The sequence below is a fragment of the Marmota flaviventris genome, chromosome 5 (genome assembly GCF_047511675.1).
Source record: "Marmota flaviventris isolate mMarFla1 chromosome 5, mMarFla1.hap1, whole genome shotgun sequence".
Taxonomy (NCBI): Eukaryota; Metazoa; Chordata; class Mammalia; order Rodentia; family Sciuridae; genus Marmota; species Marmota flaviventris.
Genome location: NC_092502.1, coordinates 101223626 through 101245258, shown reverse-complemented (window position 1 = coordinate 101245258; position 21633 = coordinate 101223626). Strand labels below are relative to the sequence as shown.

The window sequence follows — 21633 nt, the reverse complement described above, 5'->3', positions numbered from 1 at the left end:
CCAAGGATAGTGCTACCTGGCTGCACAATTTGTGCTCACAGTTCCTAATCAATTGCACAGCCTCTCCATTTTGCCAGCCAACTCTTGGGGTACAGACAGCTCAAGACGTAATGTGTAAAAATCCATTTCTGATTCAGAATAGTGAGAATATCACATGTGAACACTGCCAACGCATTCCCACTCTGTTTCTAAATCTTTCCTTAAAATGTTACTTTCATGCCTGAATCTATTTTGTGTTGCTTCAACACAGGATTTTTATCTACTAAAGACTGGCATGGGGCAGAGCACTCACGGTGTCCCTTCTGATAACTGCCGTAGCCCCTCTCAACTCAGATGCTGCTAGCAGACTCTGGAGCAAGCCAGGTGGTACTGCTAGAGCTGTCCATGGTAAAGGTCAGGCCACCCCTGCTCTTCTTGAGGCCTCAAAACCCCAGATACCCCACCCTAACAGGTGGATTAGAGGCTTTCCCTGCTTGGGGACCCCAAAGTACCATGAGGCTCCCTTCAGCCAGTGGGAACAAGATAAAATTTAGTCTGAACATGAGATGCTGGCAGCTATAAAATATCTATTTTTAGTGAAAAATTAGTTGCCTACCACTTTAACTTGCAAATGGTCTTCTGCAGTCTCTGAATTGGAAGATGATCAATGGCCATGCACTTTTGATGTTGATCCCACCCTTATTAATCAGTGCTCATTCACTTCTGGTTGTTCTCACCGTTTGCTGTGGAGCTTTGTGTATCTCAGCTAAAAGATCCCAGATACTTACCAGGTTTGATGTTTTAGTTAGTTTGTTTACAAACTTTAGGTTTGCCACTGTGACAGCCAAAATGACAGAGGATTAAGTAGGACAGCAACTTTCAATCGTCTGGCCTCATAGGCTGATACCTGTCTTCACCACTCCAGCTCCTGGCCCTACCAGGTATTCTCCTGATGTCTACCCTCTTCTGCTCCCCTCCCAGCAGATGCCTTGGGCATCACATTTCCTTCAAGTTCTTCAAAGATTCCCAGATCCAAAAAGGACTCTTAGGGGAAAGAACTCTGGAACCCCGAGTAAGAGTCTGCATTCCAATGTCAGCTTGCTAGATTCCTCTTGTAAAAATTGGCAAGACTGGGGTTCTTATGCACAACTGAACTGTTTGTTAGAGGGGAATATAAACTGTTATCTGATAAATATAAATCTTACTTTTTGTAATCCTGAAGATCTATTTTCATTGTCTCTTTTCATCTGGTCCAGACAACCAACTAACCAAGAAAGAAAATCCTAGTTCCTTTAACCACTTACCAAAGTTTTTTTTTTTCTTATCTTTTATACATTTCTCTTGTTGTACTCTTTAAATCCCCCTTAAGCTTTCCAAGCTTTTCTTATTACTTGGTGAGACATTTACAACAGGATTTATTAAGTCAGAGTGAACTAGATTTAAGCATTTAAGAAGCCAGGGTTTTCGATGGAATTTATTTTCAGTTTCTGTTAGGTGCCAAGAAAGAAACTGCATTTCCCCTGTAGAACTAGTGGGATTCTTTAACCTTTTGTGGATGGATTTTGTTGACAGAGAAATGGTGGAGAAGTTCCACATGGAACTGATGTGCATCTACCAGTTCTGACCTCTGTGAGAGTGTTCTGCTGCATCTTGCATCCATCATAACCATGGCACACAGCCATGTCCTAGTCAGCGGGACAGTGGCAAGGCCCTGCACCGTGGTATCACCATTGCCATCTTGGTGGCCTGGGCAGGTGCTCTCACCATTACCAAGCTGCTCAGGATGCCAAGAGCCAGCTTCACACTGGAGAGTGCTAGTTTGCTCAGGGCCCACAGTTCTGCCTCCCCCACGCCCTTCTCTTTGTACTCCTCTTCTCCTCTCTCTTCCCACAGAGGTCACCAACTTGTAGTTCCCAGTCTCTGCATAAAGTCTCTTCTGGATTAATGTCAAAGTGCTATTTCTACCACGTTCCTATGCCTGAGGGCATCTCCTCCACACAAAGGGATGATGTACATTTGTTTACCAGCTTTCTACATATTTTCCCCCTTGATAGACCACTTTCTCAAAGATAATTTTACTGACAGGTGGCATTATTTAAGGAAATTTTAAATATCAGGATTAAAAAAGGCCCTTCCAGACTCTTCTTTTTTCCTTGAGTCTTTGTCATTGTCTTGAAAGCTATGAACCATGTACATTAACGACCTATCTAGAAACCTAATGGAAAACACCGTCTCTAGAAAAATTCTTTTTTCCCCGATCCATGCTTTTTAACCTGGTGATTCCCTTTTGAGGTTTGAAGAGGTAAGCTTGGGAGCACTCTGATTTCAGGGATGTGGGGCAGTATTTCAAAATTCTTACAAGCACAGCTGTTCAGGAATAGAGGCTGCATTTTAGTGAGTCATTCAAATGCAGTCATTCATCAGAAAATGATTGAATAAATGTTTTTCTGGATGGTGTTTTCCTTCCTGCTGAACTGGTGGTGTTCTCTGTCATTTGCCTCCTCCCAGTTATTTTTGTTTTAACATATCTTCCATATTTTGCACAGTGCCTTCTCCTACAGCCTCCCACTCCACAGCTGCTAATTTCTGAAACTACCAGCTTAAGAATTAGGTAGCTCATCTCAAATTCGAGCACCCCTCTCATGGACTTTTGCCCATTCAGTCAACAAGTATTACCAAGAACAAGGTACTGCACTTACCAAATTGGGGGGTTAACAGTCTCTGGAGTTTAATACCTGAAGTGCAAGTTCTAGATGACTGTCAGTGTACGTTTCCTACATATTCTATTTCTCATTGTAGGTTCAAAATCATGATGAGTAATTAATGACTAGCAAGTGTTGAACATGCACTGAAAAGCTGAGAATCACTCCGGTATTGCTTTGTAGGGCTTAGTTCCAAACTTACTGCCCTTCCTTATGTTTCTCACTTAGGATGTTCTTTTTCGTGATGTGAGCAAGGAGGCCTTTGTGATATTTTTGTAGTCAGGCAATGGGAGATGCTGGAATACCTGCCATTCTACTCTTCCAGTGTAGAGCCCTGATACAGAGTCACTGTTGCCCTAAGTGATGAGGACACTCCAGGCCAGAGGTGATTGGGGTGAAAAAGGTGAGCAGTGCCCCATGGGATCTCTCATCTCAGTTTTTAGACAGCACAATCTCCCCTGGGATTGAATTTCAAAATTACAGTTCTAGACAAAGGTTCCTTTCCTTGAAAGAGTTGAAAAATCACACAGGCCTAAAGGCTTGTGATCTCTAGTTCATTAAAATGAGGAATCTAGAGCCTGGGGCTATAGCTCAGTGGTGGAGTGCTTGCCTACCATGTGTGAGGCACTGGCTTGGAGCCTTAGCACTGCATAAAAATAAACAAATAAAATAAAGGCACACTGTCCATCTACAACTACAAAAAAATTAATTTAAAAAAATGAGGAGTCTAGAGGTGTATCTCCCAGGCCCCTGAAGGTTAATTTGCATATATCCTGAGCTAATCATTCACCATCTTTGCCTCAGCTTCCAATTTGCAAAATGGACTGAATCTAACTTAAATCTATATCACAATTTAAATTCTTCATCTGTGTAGTCAAAGAAGACAGAAAACATTATCTTGAAAGTCATGTTAAACCCAATTTCTTATTTTTGAGCCTATACATCCTAAGCCTCTTCTTTATGAATCTTTTGTTCCAGGCTTTAAAATTATTTGGGACGATTTACTCTACTCTCTACTATTTCCACTTTCCTTTTAAAATCTCTGCTACTGTAAAGAATATACTGTTCTGATTACAGTGAGAAGATTACACTCATAATTCTCTATCTTCCAACTGTGTTTATTGCATCAGATTTTCCCAATGTCCTAGAGTTACCCTGGCCATGTGTGGTAGATTCCAAATCATTACCCTACTATTCTGAAAAAATATGAATATAATTTCAAGAATACCTAAGCTATCAAAAGGGATTAGTTTTAAGTGCAGGAGAATCTGAGTTATTGCATCACAAATTACTTTTCCATTGTAGGATCAAGTCTGACTAATGTAAACTACTTTATTCCGAATGGAAACCAAGTCTAAAGATCCCTGGGTACCGTGACAAACAGTTCAAACAGCTGATGACTTACTCAGTGTTTGACATTTTGGCCCACCGTTTCCCACACCTGCTACACTAGCAGTGTACTGTTAGACACTTTTTTTTTTTTCTGGAAGGGTCTCGTGGTGCAGCAGTGAAAAGCTCAGGTTTGGGCCAAGAATGTCTGTGTCCAAATTCTGGGTATGCCATTTGCCACTTGTGTGACTTTGGAAAAGACACTTAGTCTCAATACCTGGACTTTCTCATATGTAAAATGGGAACAATGATGATTACTATGTTGCAGGATTGTTTCTTAGAGTCAGTTAGTGTCAGTGAGATATTACCTCAGGAGTTACTCACCAACCTACGGGAAAACCGAACTTTCCTAATCATTTGGTAACAGCCACAGCTCACAACAGCGCCTCTCTCTAGAATCTAGAGGATTCTAATGTCATTGGTTGATAATTTGCCCTTAAGTATTTGCTGGGTGTCACCTTCCTTCCTTGACAGTTTTGTCCTGCTCTCTACTGGAGCTGTGGCCTGTTTGCAAGTAGTTCCCAGAGAAAGTTTCCAGGCCCCGCTCTCCCCTGAGGTTCCCCAGGGCGTCTCTATAGCTATAGTGTCCCCTCAAGACTGTTCCCCAGGTTTCCATGATTGACAGTTCCTTCATCTGCCCATCCACCCGGACTTGTCTCTGCCTCTTCCCCAGAGCCTTGTCTATTGACTTAGTAATTGTCATTGAAAGGATGAGAGCTATCTATCCTTTTTATAAGAGTTGGAAATGTAGACGGCTGACATTTCCTGGGCTCTCCACCTTTGAAAACAGGGCAGTTTCTTTTTTCCAATCCTGTCTCTTCACCATTGTTTCATGAATTGGGAAATAAAAACAAAACTAAATTGTTGCTGTAATAACTTCAGCGACTACCTCCGGGTTCTTGGGTGCCTCAGGTTCGTTCACTTGGTGCATGAAGTTTAGTGGGGCCCCCTGGTGCAGGCCTCCTTCCCGCTGCGCTCTGCTGGCTGCGCACCCGGCCAGCGGCGCCAGAGGTGCCCAGGTTGCCGCGAGCACCGCCGGCCCGCGAGCGCCACCTTGTGGGCATCGACGCTGCCTCTGAAAAAGCGTTCTGCTATCCTGACACCAGGCTCTGGGAAACGTAGCCAAAATTACATTCTGGATAATTATGAAATGGCTGTCAGCCAGACTTATTATGAATAATTTATCTCTGAATTTAAATAGGGCAGGCGTCTTTTTCCTGATTCAGATTCTTTTTTATTGAGAAGCAGCTACTATATTTTTAAGAGGGACTTTTGAATGACTGATTCTGTATTTTCCATGTATTTGTGTGAAAAAGAATAATTATACTTTCTGTGTAGTACATCAGAGGATTCAGCTATTTTTTACCCCTATTTTTTTCTTTTTTCACATGACTTTTTTCATAATAAACAAAGTCAGTATAAAGTCTTACTACACAGAATTGGTCCCTGGACCAGAGCATCAACACCACCTGGAAGCTTCTAAGAAACACAGTCCTTGCTCCAAACGTGCTGCATCAGAATCTGCATTTTAGCCAGGTCCCCCAGCAATGCCTGCACACGGCAATTTGGGAAGCCCAGGTGACAGGAGTCAATGGAAGACCTGTGTTCTACTCCCACCTCTGCTATCTCTCTATACTCAACTAATCTGAGCTCCTGAGTCACATCTTGGCTAATTGCAATGGATCCTGTTATGGGAGAGGGTGAGATCATGGCTCCTGTCTTGTTTGACACTGGCTCTGCTGAGGAGGAACTGAAAGTATATGGGAGGTTACTTTGTACATTGCAAAAAAAAAAAAAAAAAAAAAAAAAAAAAACCTGTGAAAATGAAAGGGACATCAGAAGAGAAAATTCTCATGTTTCGTTCTCAGCTATCAAAGAATTGGTGTTAATCAACTGTATCAGCAGCAGAGGAAATATTCAACTGTAATCTGTTCATCATGCTTCAAATGGTGTCTCAGTTGATTGCACTAACTCTTTCAAAGGTCTCTCTCAGGCCAGTCTTCCCAGAGCTCAGAATAATAAAATTACAATCTGCTTTCCTTAACAAGACCTTTCACACTTTGACACACTTGCCATCCTGGGGCCCTAGAAGCATTCCCCCTGTGGAGCCCAGTGTGGGGCACAGCAGGTGCTCAATGATTCTTGTTGATTAAACCACTAATTAGCCCTCAGCAAGGCCTGAACAGTAACCTGATGTCCTTCACACTAATCGTGCCGTTTATGATAATAAGATTATTTGCATCATTAGAGACTCAACATAGCTACATGAGGACTCGGTTGTCTCACTAATATATATCAAATATTCATTAAGGAAATAGACTCCTGATGGCTGAGAAACCCTTTGGTAGTACATACAGGTTGAAGCAGGTGAGATCCTTAACTGTTTACAAACACCATTTCCTTTACTGTAAAATGAAAGAGGGGAACAAACAAAAGACCAGAAGCAAAATACTACCCTCTTCTCCTTGCATACCTTTTAAAAGAAAAATTAATAGTGAGAAGCTGTTGAACAATAAGTAGGTGAAATTTTAGGAAAACATATTTTCTAAAGTCCTAAGATTGATAAGAGATAATAACATTTGTGTTGCCCTTGTGCCCCGGTGTCTCTTACTCTCTGATGCTATTGTCAAACTGTGAAAGTGAATTTTTTTTGGGGGGGGGGGTAACCAGAAATTGAACCCAGGAGTGCTTAACCACAGCGCCACATACCCAGTCCTTTTTATCTTTTTATTTTGAAACATGGTCTCACTAAGTTGTTTAGGGCCTTGCTAAGTTGCTGAGGTGGCTTTGAACTTGTAATCCTCCTACCTTAGCCTCCCAAGTCTCCAAGACTGTAGGCATGCACCACCACACCCAGCATGAAAGTGAAATATTGAGAATAACATTATACAGTTTTCCATCAAACTAAGATGCAAAAATACTTAATTCAAATTAGGTTAGACTCTTGTGTTGTCTACAATTTGTGAAATTATGGACATTTTGCCCCTAATTACAAAATGTAGTAAAATTACACTGTTTTAAAAAATCTGATTCATTGCAATTAGCAATGTTCTCTCCGACCTTTTAAAAGAATTCAGAATATCAGTGTTTCAAAATTACTTTTCTTCACATTAAGATGTAATTATAATAACTTGTAATAAGTCAATATAATAATGTAATTATATAATAAGTGTATTATAATATCTATGGCAAATTTTATATGAGGGAACATAAACAGTTATGCCTGTACATCTATCAGAATCTGATCCTGGGATGCAAGATGCGGAACTCACTCATCCCTGAATATGTTACGGTCCAGTATGATACCTGGCGATGCTTCATAAGAATATGTTTAATAAAAGTTGTGGCAAGAGCTACAACACTACCTTTTTAGTTTTCCCCAACATTTTAACTTAAACAATTTCAAACCAAGAGAAAAATTGCCATAAAAAAATCAAGTACACTGCAACACATCAAGAATCGCTGTTCACTGATACGTTTACATTTATTCTCTTTCTCCATCCCACCTCTGCCAGTCCACATGACCAAGTCACGACTTGCACATAGTTGACAGCAAAATGATCAAATCCAGGAAACTTTGACATTGGTACATGCTCTCAACTAGTGAAGTCCCAATTCAATTTTGTCAGTTGTCACAGTTCTGCCTTTGGGTAGTATTTCCTCCTTGACCCTAGGTCTAACTCAGGTTCACCCATTGCATTTAACTATTGAACTTTGATGTCTTTTTAAGGGCAATAGTTCCTTAGTTTTTCCTATAGTTCCTTAGTTTTTCCTCATCTTTAAAGACACTAACAGTTTTGAAAAATACAGTCAGTGCTTGCTCCCAATTAGATTGAGATTATGCATTTTTGGTAGAAATACCAAGTATTTTGTATTTGTAATACTATATATCTTGGTAGAAATACAACACTAAGGACGTGATGTAAGATATTAAGCATTACATTGGTAGGCACATAATATCAGTCTGTTCCACAGTTGGGGTTGGCAACATTGATCCCTTGGTTAAGGCAAAATCTGCCAGACTATCCCTTTGTAGTTAATAATTGATCTCTGGGGCGATCTTGAGACTCTCAGTTGTATTCCTCAGTGCATTTATCCAGCCATTTTAGCATCCATTCATGGTCCTTGCCAGAATCAGTTATTACTGATTTGGTTGAAAATGGTGTTTCATTCCTTTGCATTTATTACTTGGAATTCTATTATAAAGAATAGTTTTACCTTCTGCCCTTTTAGGTACATACGTGTATGTGTGTGTGTGTGTGTGTGTGTGTGTGTGTGTGTTTAATCTATTTATGAATTTATCTTTGTAAGTTTCAGTAAGGGTTTGCAGGCTTTTTTATTCACTTGGTTATCATCATTCTCATTATTTACTTTGATGCTCACATTGTTGCAACTCTGCCCATTGAGTGTCCCTTCCATCTCACTCCTGTGTTTGTTTCACATAGCCCCATTGGCTTATGAGTATCATGTATCATTTATTATTTAACCTTTAGCATATCTGGATGGATACAGACATAGATACAGATATTGATAGCCTTAGCATATCTTCATTCAGTAATCACCCAAACGACAGATGTAATTCTCGCAAACAAATTTCTTTCTTTTCTTTTTGTTTCTTTTTGTTGTTGTTTGTTTGTTTGTTTTTAGTTATGGCTATGTTTTAGCTGCTGATCTTACTCATGGTCCAAGGGAAAACTAGGCAATTAAATTGGCCCTTACAATGCATGATGATAAATTATAAGTAACATGTTCCATGGGAGCAAAAAAGAAAAGCTCCCAACCCTTCTGGGTCATTGAAGGAAGATTCCAGGGAGAATGTGTATTACCTCTGAGGCCTGAAAGATGCACCCATGCAGAGTGTGTTCCAGACTAGGAAAGCACATATCTTTCTGAGGAGCTGAGGGAGTTTTAAAGTCTAGGATAGTGAGTGCGAGTACGTGTGTGCTGTTTGGGTAGGTGTTGGAGGTGGGGGTGGGGAGGGGGGAGACAGAGCCAGGGCAGTTGGTTGGGTCTCAGTCGCTGTCCCAAGAGCTGTGGTTCTCAGCCTTGGGCTGCACATTTGCATCCCCTGGGGAGCTCTTCAAAAATACCAGCAAGGTGCTCCATCCCAAACCACTTCAGCGGGGATCTTTGGGGTTAAGTGGGGGTGGGGACTCCAGGGTCCCTACATTTTAACCTTCATACCTAGCTTCTAGAGGACTTATCATGAAGAATGGTGCCAAACACCACAGAGCTAAACCCTTCAAAACTGAAATTTAAAAAGATTCATTTTATTTTATAGGATTTTGAACTCAACAACGAACTAAAGATGAATGTCCTAAATTTGCTAGAAGAAGTCTTACGAGACCCAGACCTTCTTCCCCAGGAAAGGAAAGCCACAGCCAATATCCTGAGGTAAAGGCAATTGCAGGTGCTGACTGAAGTACATTGGCTGATTCATGCTATGTTCATAGAAAATAAGATTCTGCCAAACCAGAAGCATGAATCGTAGAATCCTGGGGGCAGCAGGGATTGTGTCCTTCCTGGTAAAGTATTACCTATCATCTTTTCCTTCTTGGGGACAAGTACGGGGCCTGCTGTCTCAGGGTGACTGTGGGTGGGCGACATAACCCATGTGGAGTGCTGTTGCTCTTCTTTGTGTGGGCAGATGGTTCACTGTAGACCCAAAACTGAAAGGAAGAAAGCCTTAAGGATCCCTACTTGTGAGTCCAGGAGGTGTTGCAGAGAAAGTTTTCTGTGGGTTCTAACTCTTTGGGGGTTAGCATCCGTTTATGGGTGTAATGGTGGTGTTTCTGGGGGAGCCTTGGGCACCTGTGTTGTGGATGAGCCACCACGGAGTAGATACATGTTTTATTTTAGCTTATTCCACTGGTCCTAGGACAATTTTCTGCCAACTTCTTGGCTTAGGATTTCCACATCAGGTGGGTTGTATAGCCATGTGAGTTTGTGTAGAGCATGAACTCACACATCTATGTGATCAAGGCTGGAGTTTCACACTAGAAACTTGGGTGTGTCTGTAGTTGTTACACTCAGAGTCCAAGGGGCTGACAAGCTTTCTAATGGCTTCTTGAGTGAGTAGGTGGTTTCCTTCTAGTCTTCTCTACATTAAGAGTGCAGACATCAATGGCTTTGTGCAGACATTTCAGTTACAGCCTCCCAGATACTCTAGGCTACGTCTCCCATCCCTCCTTCAGAGTGGGAAGTCTGCCATCTATCTTCTAGTACCTGGTATTTCTTTACCATTCTGATTTCTAGTTCCTTCTTACAGTCTCTGGAAATGGTCTTTTCTCTCTTCTCTCTTCAAAGTATGGCTACATTGTCTTTTTCTTTGTTTTTGTTTTTGTTTTTGTTGTTAACATATTATCCGGAAAGCTTGTGTGTGGAGGAGAGCCCATCTTAGCTCAGCCTACCATATTTTTACAAGTCCCTCCTTGATGTAGCAATACCAGATTTTGGGTTGTGATGTGTTTGCAACCAGCCTCTAAATTATTCTTGGTTCCCATTAGCTGAAGATCCCATAGCAGACAATTCTTTGGTGTAGGGGATGTTGTGCCTCCCCACCAAAAAAAAAAAAGGTATGTTTAATTTCTAATCTCTGATACCTCAAGATGTGACTCTGTGTGGTGATAAGACCACGGCAGAAGTGATCAGTCAATTCAAAGTCATAGGGCAGTAGTGTGGGCCCCTGATTTACTATGACCATTGTCCTTATAAGAAGACAGCCGTGGAAGACTGAGAGACACAGGGAGAGCACTGTGTGTAGATGGAGGTTACGGTGGAACTGTGCAGCTGCAGATTGCTGGCAGACCACCCGAAGCCTGGGCAAGGAAAGGAAGGACAGACTCCCCTACAGGTTTCAGGGACAGCACGTCCTGGCACTCAGGCTTCTATCCAGAACTGTGAGACTAGGCTGTCCATGTCTGCCATTTTAAGCCAACCACTTTAAGATAGTTTGTTAGGACAGCTCTAGAAAACTCTAAGATGTCTATGCATCACGGTTACGTATCAGTGAGTTGTAAACACAAAGCATGTACTTAAGCATATACTTAAAGACTTCCTTAGTTTTTTTCATGTTATGAAAGGATCCAGGTAAGCTTAGGGGTTCAGTTACTGAGTCGATGTTCAGATTTTAAAATTATACACATGTATTGAGGTAAGTCTGGTCCTGAGGGTAGTGATTATGTCTGGGAGTGACTGCTCTTCCCTTTCCCTTCATGTTAACAATTGGTTATGCTCTTTGTGCTTTAAAACACTGACATTTTGAAATTACCTTCTGGAAGTTTATGCTCCTAGAGACATTCGACTAAATAGCTGTCAGGGAAATGAAGGTGTTTGGACTGGGAACAACTGTCAGGATTGCCAACATGAGCACTCCTGTCCTCAGTCCCTGGAGATACTGCTGCCAAGTGCCAGGCATTACTAATCGATCCTTGGAGTTTTCTCTCTACTCCCAGAGGCAACCTCAGAAACCAGTGAACTGGGGTTAGTACTTGATATGAATCCTATTTACCAACCCAGTTCATTGTTATTCATCAAGCCTAGTATGCAGTAGTTCTCTTTGCTGAATAACAAACTGAGAACTAGAAGTGTAAAGCCAGAGGGAATAGACATTTTAGCAGACCTACAGTCTGGGAGTACAACACTGAGCAGAGCCTAATTCTGACTTTTGTGGGATCTTTCAGTGTTAAATCTTGGCTTAGGCCCTTAACGGTTTCAAGTGTCTTAACTAGTCTGAACCCCAGTTTCCTCATTTATAAAATAGGGCTAGTGATAATTATCCCATTGGGTTGTTATGAAGACTACATGGCATAAAAGATTAACTCATTTTACAGCAATTATTATTGTTACTATTTGTTATTGTTGTTGTTGTTGCTATTATTATTATTATTAGAAACACTGAGAGCTCTTGGAAGAAATACTTTTTTGTCATGCAGGTGGGATAGCCCAAGTGAAATATGACTAAATCTTAGTCAGACTCAACTTTCCTTAGGTTTCATCACCTTGTCTACACAAAGAGAGAGTGGACTCATATCAGGACACTCTTGGCTCTGTTTTGGACTACCTATATTTTCATCCTTGAAGAATGGATTTTTCATGCATTTCTTTCTGAGTTTATTTGGTGTTTCATCTTAAATGCACAAATCTTAGACTAATCATACTGCTGATAGATGTGGGGGAACCCAGGATCCTGGATGTTGATCAAAACCCAAATATAGTTAGGAGCTGAGCTGTGTCTCCTCTGTAGGGCCTGGACCATAGATGTAGAGGCCTCCACATCTGAAAGGGAACAATTTGGAACAAAAGCAAAATCAGTTTATGCTGTGAGAGGTAAAAGCGTAATACGTTGTAGTTGAATGTAGCACTCACATTAGAGATGTATATGCATCACAGTCACATATCAGTGAGTTGTAAACACAAAGCATGTACTTAAACATATTGCATTAGTACTCTGACATAAGCCATCCCTTACTCTCAGTCTCTTGGGGCTTACTTAATGGCGAGTGAACATAATTTCTATAAGTCTGTCTACCTGTTTGAGAATGAAAACATCTGCTTAAGACTTTTGCATTTCAAAGTTGTCTAGCTAACCATTTATTCAAAAATCTTCCAAATGTATTCAATGTAGAGTTTTGCAGACATCTAACATGCCACCAAATGAGTTGATGATAAACATCCTGGAAGGTCAACCATGATAAGCTCAGGTCATGAAAAGATCACCCCCAAACCTTAGCATCCCAAATAGCACCCATAGGAAGACAGAAAATTTCAAATAGCTTAATGAACCAAAGTGTGTCTTAGATATCAGCATAAGATAATGGAGAAGAGCAACACTAGAGAGGAGGTAACTTCCTGACCATTTTTTTTCCCCAAAAGAAAGATTGTCCAAGCTCATAAAAATGTCTTTCCCACTGTCACATGTAGTGGGTCCACAGACCTCCCTCCAGAATCTAACATATAGTGGAAAGAATGTTGTGTACCTTGGGAAAGAGTCACATTCTTCTCCTCTGTGTAACCTTCAAATGCAATTGAATAGTTTTTGGAGAAAGAACCATGTTTAATTCAGTTTTTCCTCATGGTCTGCCTTTTACTTTACAATGATTCTTTCTGCTCACAAATATATGGCTCATTGCTGAGACTCTTGTAATCTAGGATTCTCTGTGAAGGATTTTGAAAGAGGAAAGGAAGGTAGAGGGACAGGATTGGCATTTATTGGTTATCCTCTTTGTGGGATGCTTGGAGGAGGCCTTCTGTGAGTCTGAGTATGGGAATCATTGAGTAAGAGGAGAACACAGCTGGACTGGAACCCTGGGTCAGTAAGTTTCTTTGGCTTTTGTTTCCTCATCTGTAAAATGGAGATACTGCCTGGTTAGAAGGGATTGATTATGGTGTAGCACATCAAACACTTGGCATGTGTCTGGCATGTAGTGGGCATACAGTAAACCATCTCTGTTGGCTTGGTATAATTGAGGATTGGTGGATTTTATTTCCATCAACTATGAACAAGCAGAATATCACATCATTATTTCTTTTAAAACTTGCATCTTCCAAGGAAATCAGGCAGCCTCTAAAGCTGGAAGCAAGCACTTGGGTTCTTCTCCAGGGCCTCCAGAGGGAATGCAGCTTGCTTGACCTGGTTTAGACTTCTGACTCCATATCTGAAAAATAATAACGTGTCTGTGGTTTTTTAAGCTTTCCTCTCCTCTCCCAAAAAACCTAGCATGCTCCAGTAGACAGGCTACATGGTTTGGGACTGCTTAAATATTTTAATACTTTTTATATGTGCTTATACTTTCATTTTGGAAAACTGAAAATGCTTGGCCCCAGATGACCTATTAGAGAACTGGATGCCCACTTGGTATGATTATCCTGGATTCTGAACTTTTTTTTTTTTTTAATGTTTTTTAGATGTTGGTGGACCTTTATTTTACTCATTTATTTATATGTGGTGCTGAGGATCAAACCCAGTGCCTCACACATGCTGGACAAGTGCTCTACCACTGAGCCACAACCCCAGTCCTGATTCTGAACTTCTGTTGGACATAAAGTATCAACCCACTTTGGTATCTTAGGCATTAACTTATGTATTAGTTATTAATTCATTCATCATTTACTAACAAAAATAAAGATATGTAGAGAGAGCTGAATAACACTGTGTGGGGGATACAGATCTGGAAAGTAAAAGTGAAGAGTCATCTGCCTGCTCTTGCCCCATCTTTTTCCAAGTATTGCCAAACAGAAACTCTCCTGTAAGTCCTAAGTTGAGGGGGGGCTCTGCATTTCCTGCCTCAGCACCAGCAGGGAGTACAGGGCGGGTGCTGGTGGAGTGTGGATGGGGTGCTCAGGCGAATAGCACACTCCTCTCTCATTACAGCATGCCTGGATTAACATCCTAAATCATCTGGTAATTATCCAACCCAACTTACCTCGGGGTTCACTTTGATAGTTGTTTAGGACAAGTTGGCTCCTATTCTTTTTTTTATGTTATTAGTTTATTTACAACATATCTAGTATGCTATGAATCCAAGAGTTTGATCCATTTTTCAGAGATTGCACCTCTTAAAACATTCTTCATATCTTGTTAAATGGATGGATTAGGAGTCCTTATTTCTTAAGCAGTTGGCCCAAAGTATAAGGTCATCATAACCATAAGCATCATTTGTTTTCCACTGAAAATGGCAAATTCTTCCTGGGGCCCCCCTCATGGTAGCTCAAATGGACCACCCAAGTGGTGAATCTCCAAATGCTCTGTCCCAATATGGCGCTGCTGGGGCCTCTGCTGGTTGGTTCCTATTCTAGATCACCTCTCCCAATACTTCTCTTGTACGTTTCACCAGTGTCTTTCTGTTTCTGCCATCATTTCCTCCACTCAGCAGCCTGTTGTACTGCACAGCCTTGCAGACCCAAACCTGACTTCCCACCCAGGGAAAACTAACCTGCATTTTACAGTTTCATTCCTAGCATGCCTATTTTCTTCTTTTTCATGGGGGATGTTTTGATTTTTTTAGGGCCCTTTCACAAGATGATCAAGATGACATTCACCTAAAATTAGAAGACATAATTCAAATGGTAAGTTCAGCCACAGTTTATTGAACTTAGGCATATGCACACCGCCTCTCAAAGGTAAACAATGCACTTGCAGGTGATCACCATGTTTGACCATACGTCTGTCTGTGAAGCTCTGTGCGGTGCACCACATTCTACACAGGGGCTAGCAATTGGTCAGTGAGATTAATGTTGGCTTCGCTATTCCTTTTTTAGCTAGAATCTAGTGCCAGACTTCATACTTCCACAGATGGGGCTGTCCACAGTGAGATGGTGAGAGCCTTGTTCCCACCCATGTTTGACTTCCCTCCTTCATGTTTTTCAGACTGACTGTCCAAAGGCCGAGTGTTTTGAGAGCTTATCAGCCATGGAGCTGGCTGAGCAGATCACCCTCCTAGACCACGTCATTTTCAGAAGCATTCCTTATGAGTGAGTGGCACCCCTTGCAGCACCAAGTGTCAGTTGCAGTGTCTGGCCTAGAAGCTGAATTGTCCTAAGGCTGGTGTGTGTGTGTGTGTGTGTGTGTGTGTGTGTGTGTGTGTGTATTCAGAGGTGTGAGTCTTAAGGTTCAGATTATTTGGCCCCATTTGAATGTATCTTGGTTCCAGTTTATATTGGGTATAGTGATTTGGGGAGTCTCCAGATGGTTAGTCTTGTGTTTCTATATGTACTGGGGTTACTATAGAATGTGAATTGCTGTGTTCTAGCCTTGAGTTACAGAAACCTCAATACAGTTACAAGAACAGTTCTCAGACTTTGGGCCTAGAATCATTGAGCTTGTTAAAAATGAATATTCTTAGATATTTCCCTCAGAAATTCTGATTCTACTAGGTATTTATTTATTAATTAATTCTGATTCTACTAGGTATTTATCATCCTCCTAGACCAAGTCATTTTCAGAAGCATTCCTTGTTCTTGTGGTGGTAATGGTTGTTTTGAGACCCAGGAAACTGTCTTTTCAATGAGAATCCCATATGAATCTGAGTGGTCCAAGGCCCTACTTTGAGAAAACAGTGATCTAGTAAACATTTTAAATTCTGCTATAGTTCTCTCACTTCCATAAATCAACAAGTATTGTGAGCCTTATGGCCACGGACCCACACAACAGTTTCCTCCTGTGTAGAACAGGAGGGGCTCTTGAAGCCCCTTCCAGCTGTCATACTCAGTATCCCCCAAAGCAAGGCCTTTGTCTAAACAAACGGACACTATTGGCACTTGTGCTCCATGAACTAGTAACTATGTTGGAGGTGATAAGAGCCAGGAATGTTACCCATGTCGTATGTGGAAGAGAGAACATCTGTGCTGGTCGAGGGTTGGGTGTGGACAGGGTAGATGGGCTAGAGGCATGAAGGAAAGAGCAAATGGATGTCCCAAAGACTTTTCCTTAATGCATTTTATCTTTTACCCCTCCCTGCTCCAGTACATAGACCTATACATGAATATGAAAAAATAAAAATGAAACAGGAATGTAGCTCACTGGCTGTTTAAATGAATCTGATGGCAAGCTGAAAACCTGATGTAGGAACCACAGGGTCACTTCCTCTGCTGCCCCCTCACTTCTTCACTATACTCCAGTGCATCAAGGCAGGGGACATGACTTGTGGAGGAAGAGAATAATCAATGCCAAAACTTTGGTGGTGGCTCTTGGTGTGTCTCCTCTGTGTGAATGTCAACCAATTATTTCCATCCATGGGCCTGGCACACCTTTATAACCAACACTACAGGACAGGAGCAGTATCAACAACAGCAAGGGACAAAGAAACTTGCACAAGGATTCAGTCAACATTTCTGTACTGGGAATGTGTCTGAGTTTATTTTTTAATGCCCATACAAAATAATTCCCTGTGCTCCATCTTGATTGTTCCTGCCCATTCATTGTTCCTGAATGCAGTGAATGAGCAGGGACGCTGTCCAGAAACCAGACTGAGCTTTCATGCAACTGAACTGCCTTGATCAGGCAACTGTGCTGCAAAAGTGGCAACAGGGAGCATTTATTTGGCTCCTCAAATGTGTGCTGCTCTGAGCTCTTGGGAGGATAAAATAAAGTCCCTGCCTTTGGAACCTGTGTTTTTTAGAGAATTTCACAGCAAAGGGAAAGAAAAAGTTCTGTCCTTGATTAACATTTTTGGCAGTCATAGATTTATTTTATTTTATTTTGGTGCCTCTGCTAAGGTTTAACATTTTGAGAAACTAATCCAGGGAAAACAGTGTTGGTTTCTGAGTTAGTACTTAACTTCTTTATTTCTCTCATGTTGGTGGTGATTTTCCAACTTCAGAAAAGCCTTTACAGGAACAAAGTTCCAAACATTTGCAAGAGAAAACTGGAGACTGAAAAACCTGTTTCTTTTTTGTCATGGAGTAGTGAAATACTGGAGTTGAGCTACAATTCATTAGAGATGGTCGGTAGCTGCAGGTGGGCCTCAAGGAATGTTGCAGGCGATGTCAATGTAGTGTATCTCATATGCATGATAGTTATGCAGGATCATAGCCATTGTCTCTTAAAAAACTTAAATTGGTTTTGTGTTTTGTTTTGAAATTTCAGAGAGTTTCTTGGGCAGGGATGGATGAAGCTGGATAAAAATGAAAGAACACCTTACATTATGAAAAACAGCCAACACTTTAATGATGTGAGTAACCATGAAAATAAAACCTTGGGCACGTTACAGGAAGATGAGTACCGGGGTCTTCTGACTCCTTCTCTAAAAACAAACTCTGCCACTGACTTTTAAAACAGAACTGATGGACTTCAAAGACAAACTTAAATATCCCCTAACATCTCGTAGTGATGTGATGATTTCTAGTAATCTCCTGGCATAACAGGTTCAATTTTGATGGGAAGCAGTCAATATTGTTTAAGTTGCTGTTATTATTTTTATGGTAATCCTTGTAGCTTCCAGATAGATCATATATTGACTGACAAAACCAGCAGTGCCTGTGTCACTGGCCCCTGGTGGTGATGGTGACAGTAAGATTGGATTGTGTAACTCCTCATCATCATCTTGGAATATTCAGCCCAAATCGCATTCCAGCATGGGAAGTGCCATCTTAGAACACGATCACATTGCTGCTGGGCTCTGTGCAGTGGTGCCAGCTGCTGCTCTCAGCTCGGCCTTTCTCCAGCCATGAGACTGGGAATGGCTTTTGTGCCCACCAACTCTTAGTTGGTTCTGTTCTAATAGCCTTTAGTCCTGTGGGAAAAGTAGTAACAGATGTGGAAGTGTCTTTCATTCTGTTCAAACAAAGGGAAAACTTCCTTTCCAGTTGCACTGAACTACGGTAAAAGGAATAATGATGGTGTTTAAAAACACAAGGAACCGCACAGGTACATTAATAAGTCATCCAAAATTAAAATATAAAAACAGTATAGATTCCCAAGGCAGTGCTCTGCACAGGGTATATTCAGAGAGCACTGATGCTTAGGGAATGCTGTCACATAATGGGCTTCCCTGTCACTGGTGCTAAAGGGCAGGGTGCCTGACTTATCTGGGTCACTTTGAGAAGCAGGGTCTGGCTATGGAAAATAAAGCTTCGTTACGTGAGTTGTACATACATCTGCAATATACCTGACACTCCTATCAGAGGCGCATCTCAGGCTCCAGACCCACATATCTCTTCCTCCTTGATGACCTCTGCATGGTGCAGATGGAACCCGCCATATGCACCCCGCCCTTGCCAAGCCTGTCTCTGCAGCTTCTTCTCAGTGTTGGTTGATGGCTTCTCCATATATTTGCTCCCCCAAACTCTGGATCTAGAGGTCGTCTCTGTCTCCTTTTCCTTCACTCACCTCTCTCTTACCATCTCCCCCAACATCTTCCTGAGCCCTAAATCTACCTGCGTCTCAGACCCTTCCTCACCCCTCCTCCCCCATTGCCACAACCTGGATTTGACTTCATCCTTTTGCTCCTGGAGCTTCTGGCTCCTCTCTTCCCACCTGAGTCACTGTGCCCTGATGTATTCCATGTGCCATGCCCTAGGAATGACTCCTCTGAAAGGTCAATCTAATTAGGTTGCTCTCTTTGGCAAAATCTGTGAGGGGCTTGCCCTCACCTTCAGGAGATGGTCTCAACTCCTCAACCTGGTGTGCAAGAGCCTGCCCATCTGTCATCCTTGTGTCTCCATCCCCCTAAGCTCCTCAGAGGCCAGCCAGGTCCTCAGTGATGCCATGCCTTCCACCACTGGCCCTTTGCTCTTCTATTTTGATGGGAAACAGAGGATAGTCATCCTCATCTTTCAAGATGCAATGTAGGCATGACCTGTTTCCAGCATCCTCCCCTGAACTAGACCAGATCCCCATTCTATCTCCATGTTCCCAGTCCCCTCCATGCCTAGACATAGTTTCACATTTCTCTTTGTGGCATTTACTTGTCCACACATCTTCCTCCCCTTCCCATCCCACCTAACTAGGTTCAGAGTGCCTTAAGGTTGGTGTGTTAGTCAGATATTTCTATAATAAAATACTCAAGATAATTAACTCATAATGAAAAAAAGGTTTACTTTGTCTCCCAGTTTTGGAGCCTGTAATCCAAGGTCAGGCAGTCCCATTGCTTTGGACCTCTGGTGCACATTGCAGATAGCAGTGGCAGGGAGCATGTGTCAGAGCAAGTGGCTGTCCCATGGCCAGGATGCAAATGAATGGAGGAGGGAGGGGCTTGGTTACTGCATCCCTTTCTAAGGTAGGCCCCCAGCAACCTAGGGACCTCACACAAGGCCCTTCCTCCTGGAGGTCCACAGCACTGTCCAATAGCACCACCCTAGGGACCAAACCCTTAACATTGAGTCAGTTAGGGACACTTAGTTCTTTTTCTTCTGTTCTCTACACCTAAGACTACTTCCATCCATTTGCTCAGTAATTACTGGCAATGATTTCTTCACCGAAACTATTGATTAACAAAATCACCTGTTCCCCCTGCAGACTGGATTCCAGACCACCCCTCTCACCACTCTGAGGATGAACAGATGCTCAATAAGTTGCACCACAGTAGGTGCTTTAGTGAATGTCACAGTGATGACTCTGGGGCACTGGTAGAGCTTACAGACCTTCGGAATCATGCAAGAATGGAGTTCCCCACCAGATTTAGTGTATCAATGCAAGATTCCACAGCCCATGTCCCCTTTGTTAGTAATCCTATTTTTCCCTTTTCCTCTCCATATTGCAACAGTTGAGCTTCTTAAGCTGGCTTTCTCTAGCAGAATGACAATATTTAGCCCCGAGGCCATAAGCTCTTTAAAATGCCAGTGAAAAAATCATAAGAAGGAGAAAATGTTCTCTCTTCCTCTGCAACTAAGAGTTTCTGGTTGGAGAGTTGATCAGTTCAGAATTTGGTCTGACTAGGGGTGAGTGTTTTTAATTTCCCTGTAATATCTGAGGCATCCCGCTGCTGGGGACGAGGAGTATGTGTTTCCAAGGAGTGACATCCCTGATCTACAAACATTGCCTTTCCTCGGGAGTTAGATTATTCTCTCCTTCATCAAAATCCCTGATTCATAAAATCGCTTTTCCCCCCAACAAACTAGATTCTAAAGAATCCTTCTGCACACTCTAAGGGTGACCGAATGCTCAGCAGTTTAATGTTATTATTACACAGACATCAGTTTCCTTAGAAACAGGGTGACCCCTATTGGATGTGTGCATTCTTAGAAAGTCAGTATCCAAAGATGGAATGGATCTCCACACCGTAGGACACCCTCCTTTCCTGTATGCACTTCTCTAGTTCTTAGACAGCCTTTCTGACTTTTTGCTTGTCTCAGATGAGTAACCTGGTGGCCTCCCAGATAATGAATTACGCTGATGTCAGCTCCCGTGCCAACGCCATCGAGAAGTGGGTGGCAGTGGCGGACATTTGCAGATGCCTGCACAACTACAATGGCGTGCTGGAGATCACCTCGGCCTTAAACAGAAGTGCCATCTACAGGCTGAAGAAAACCTGGGCCAAGGTGTCCAAGCAGGTGAGCATCCGAGTGCGACACAGACTGCTGCTGAGAGGAGGAGAGGCTGGAGACGAGAGCCAAGATAAATATTACTAATTAGGAAATCATTAGCTGAGATGAGCAGCATAGTTGCCAAAGAAAGGTGCCAACATGGGTAATTACCGTGCTCTTACCACTTAATTAATTCCACTCATGTGCATTTCCAAAACATTCATTAAAACATTTGGGGTGGGGGTACAGCCTCAAACAATGTGACAGTCAAGAGTTGCTTTCCCAATGATTTCAGGAGGGCACCCTCATTTCAGGCGATGACCAATGGATTCATTCTTTTCCCCCCAAGGTAGGGACACAGATGTCTTAGGGCCAAAAGACCTCAGGGCTCACCTTTTTCTTTGTCATTCATGTAGCAGACTTAAAGTTTTGGCAAAATGACTTAGATGTGCACAAACATAACTTTCTTAAATTTTTTTTATTGGGTTCTACCTGCCCCTGGCCTGTTGTTTTCATTCAGATAATTTCAAGATTCAAACCAAATCACAATTCTTCCCTGCCTTTTTTCATCTGGGTTTCTGCCTGGGTATTGCTAGGTATT

The 21633-nt window shown here is 42.0% G+C and overlaps 1 protein-coding gene across 4 annotated transcripts in view; it reads left to right on the top strand.

The window, feature by feature from the left end:
• Rasgrf2 (Ras protein specific guanine nucleotide releasing factor 2) overlaps positions 1-21633 on the top strand; it is a 237289-nt gene that overhangs the window by 199465 nt on the left and 16191 nt on the right. For all 4 annotated transcript variants that reach the window (XM_071612454.1, XM_071612453.1, XM_071612452.1 and 1 more), the window contains 5 exons: positions 9352-9464; positions 15077-15137; positions 15439-15542; positions 17656-17740; positions 20862-21059. In XM_071612454.1, the coding sequence (XP_071468555.1) occupies positions 9352-9464; positions 15077-15137; positions 15439-15542; positions 17656-17740; positions 20862-21059 (561 nt within the window). The remainder of the gene's footprint in view (positions 1-9351; positions 9465-15076; positions 15138-15438; positions 15543-17655; positions 17741-20861; positions 21060-21633) is intronic.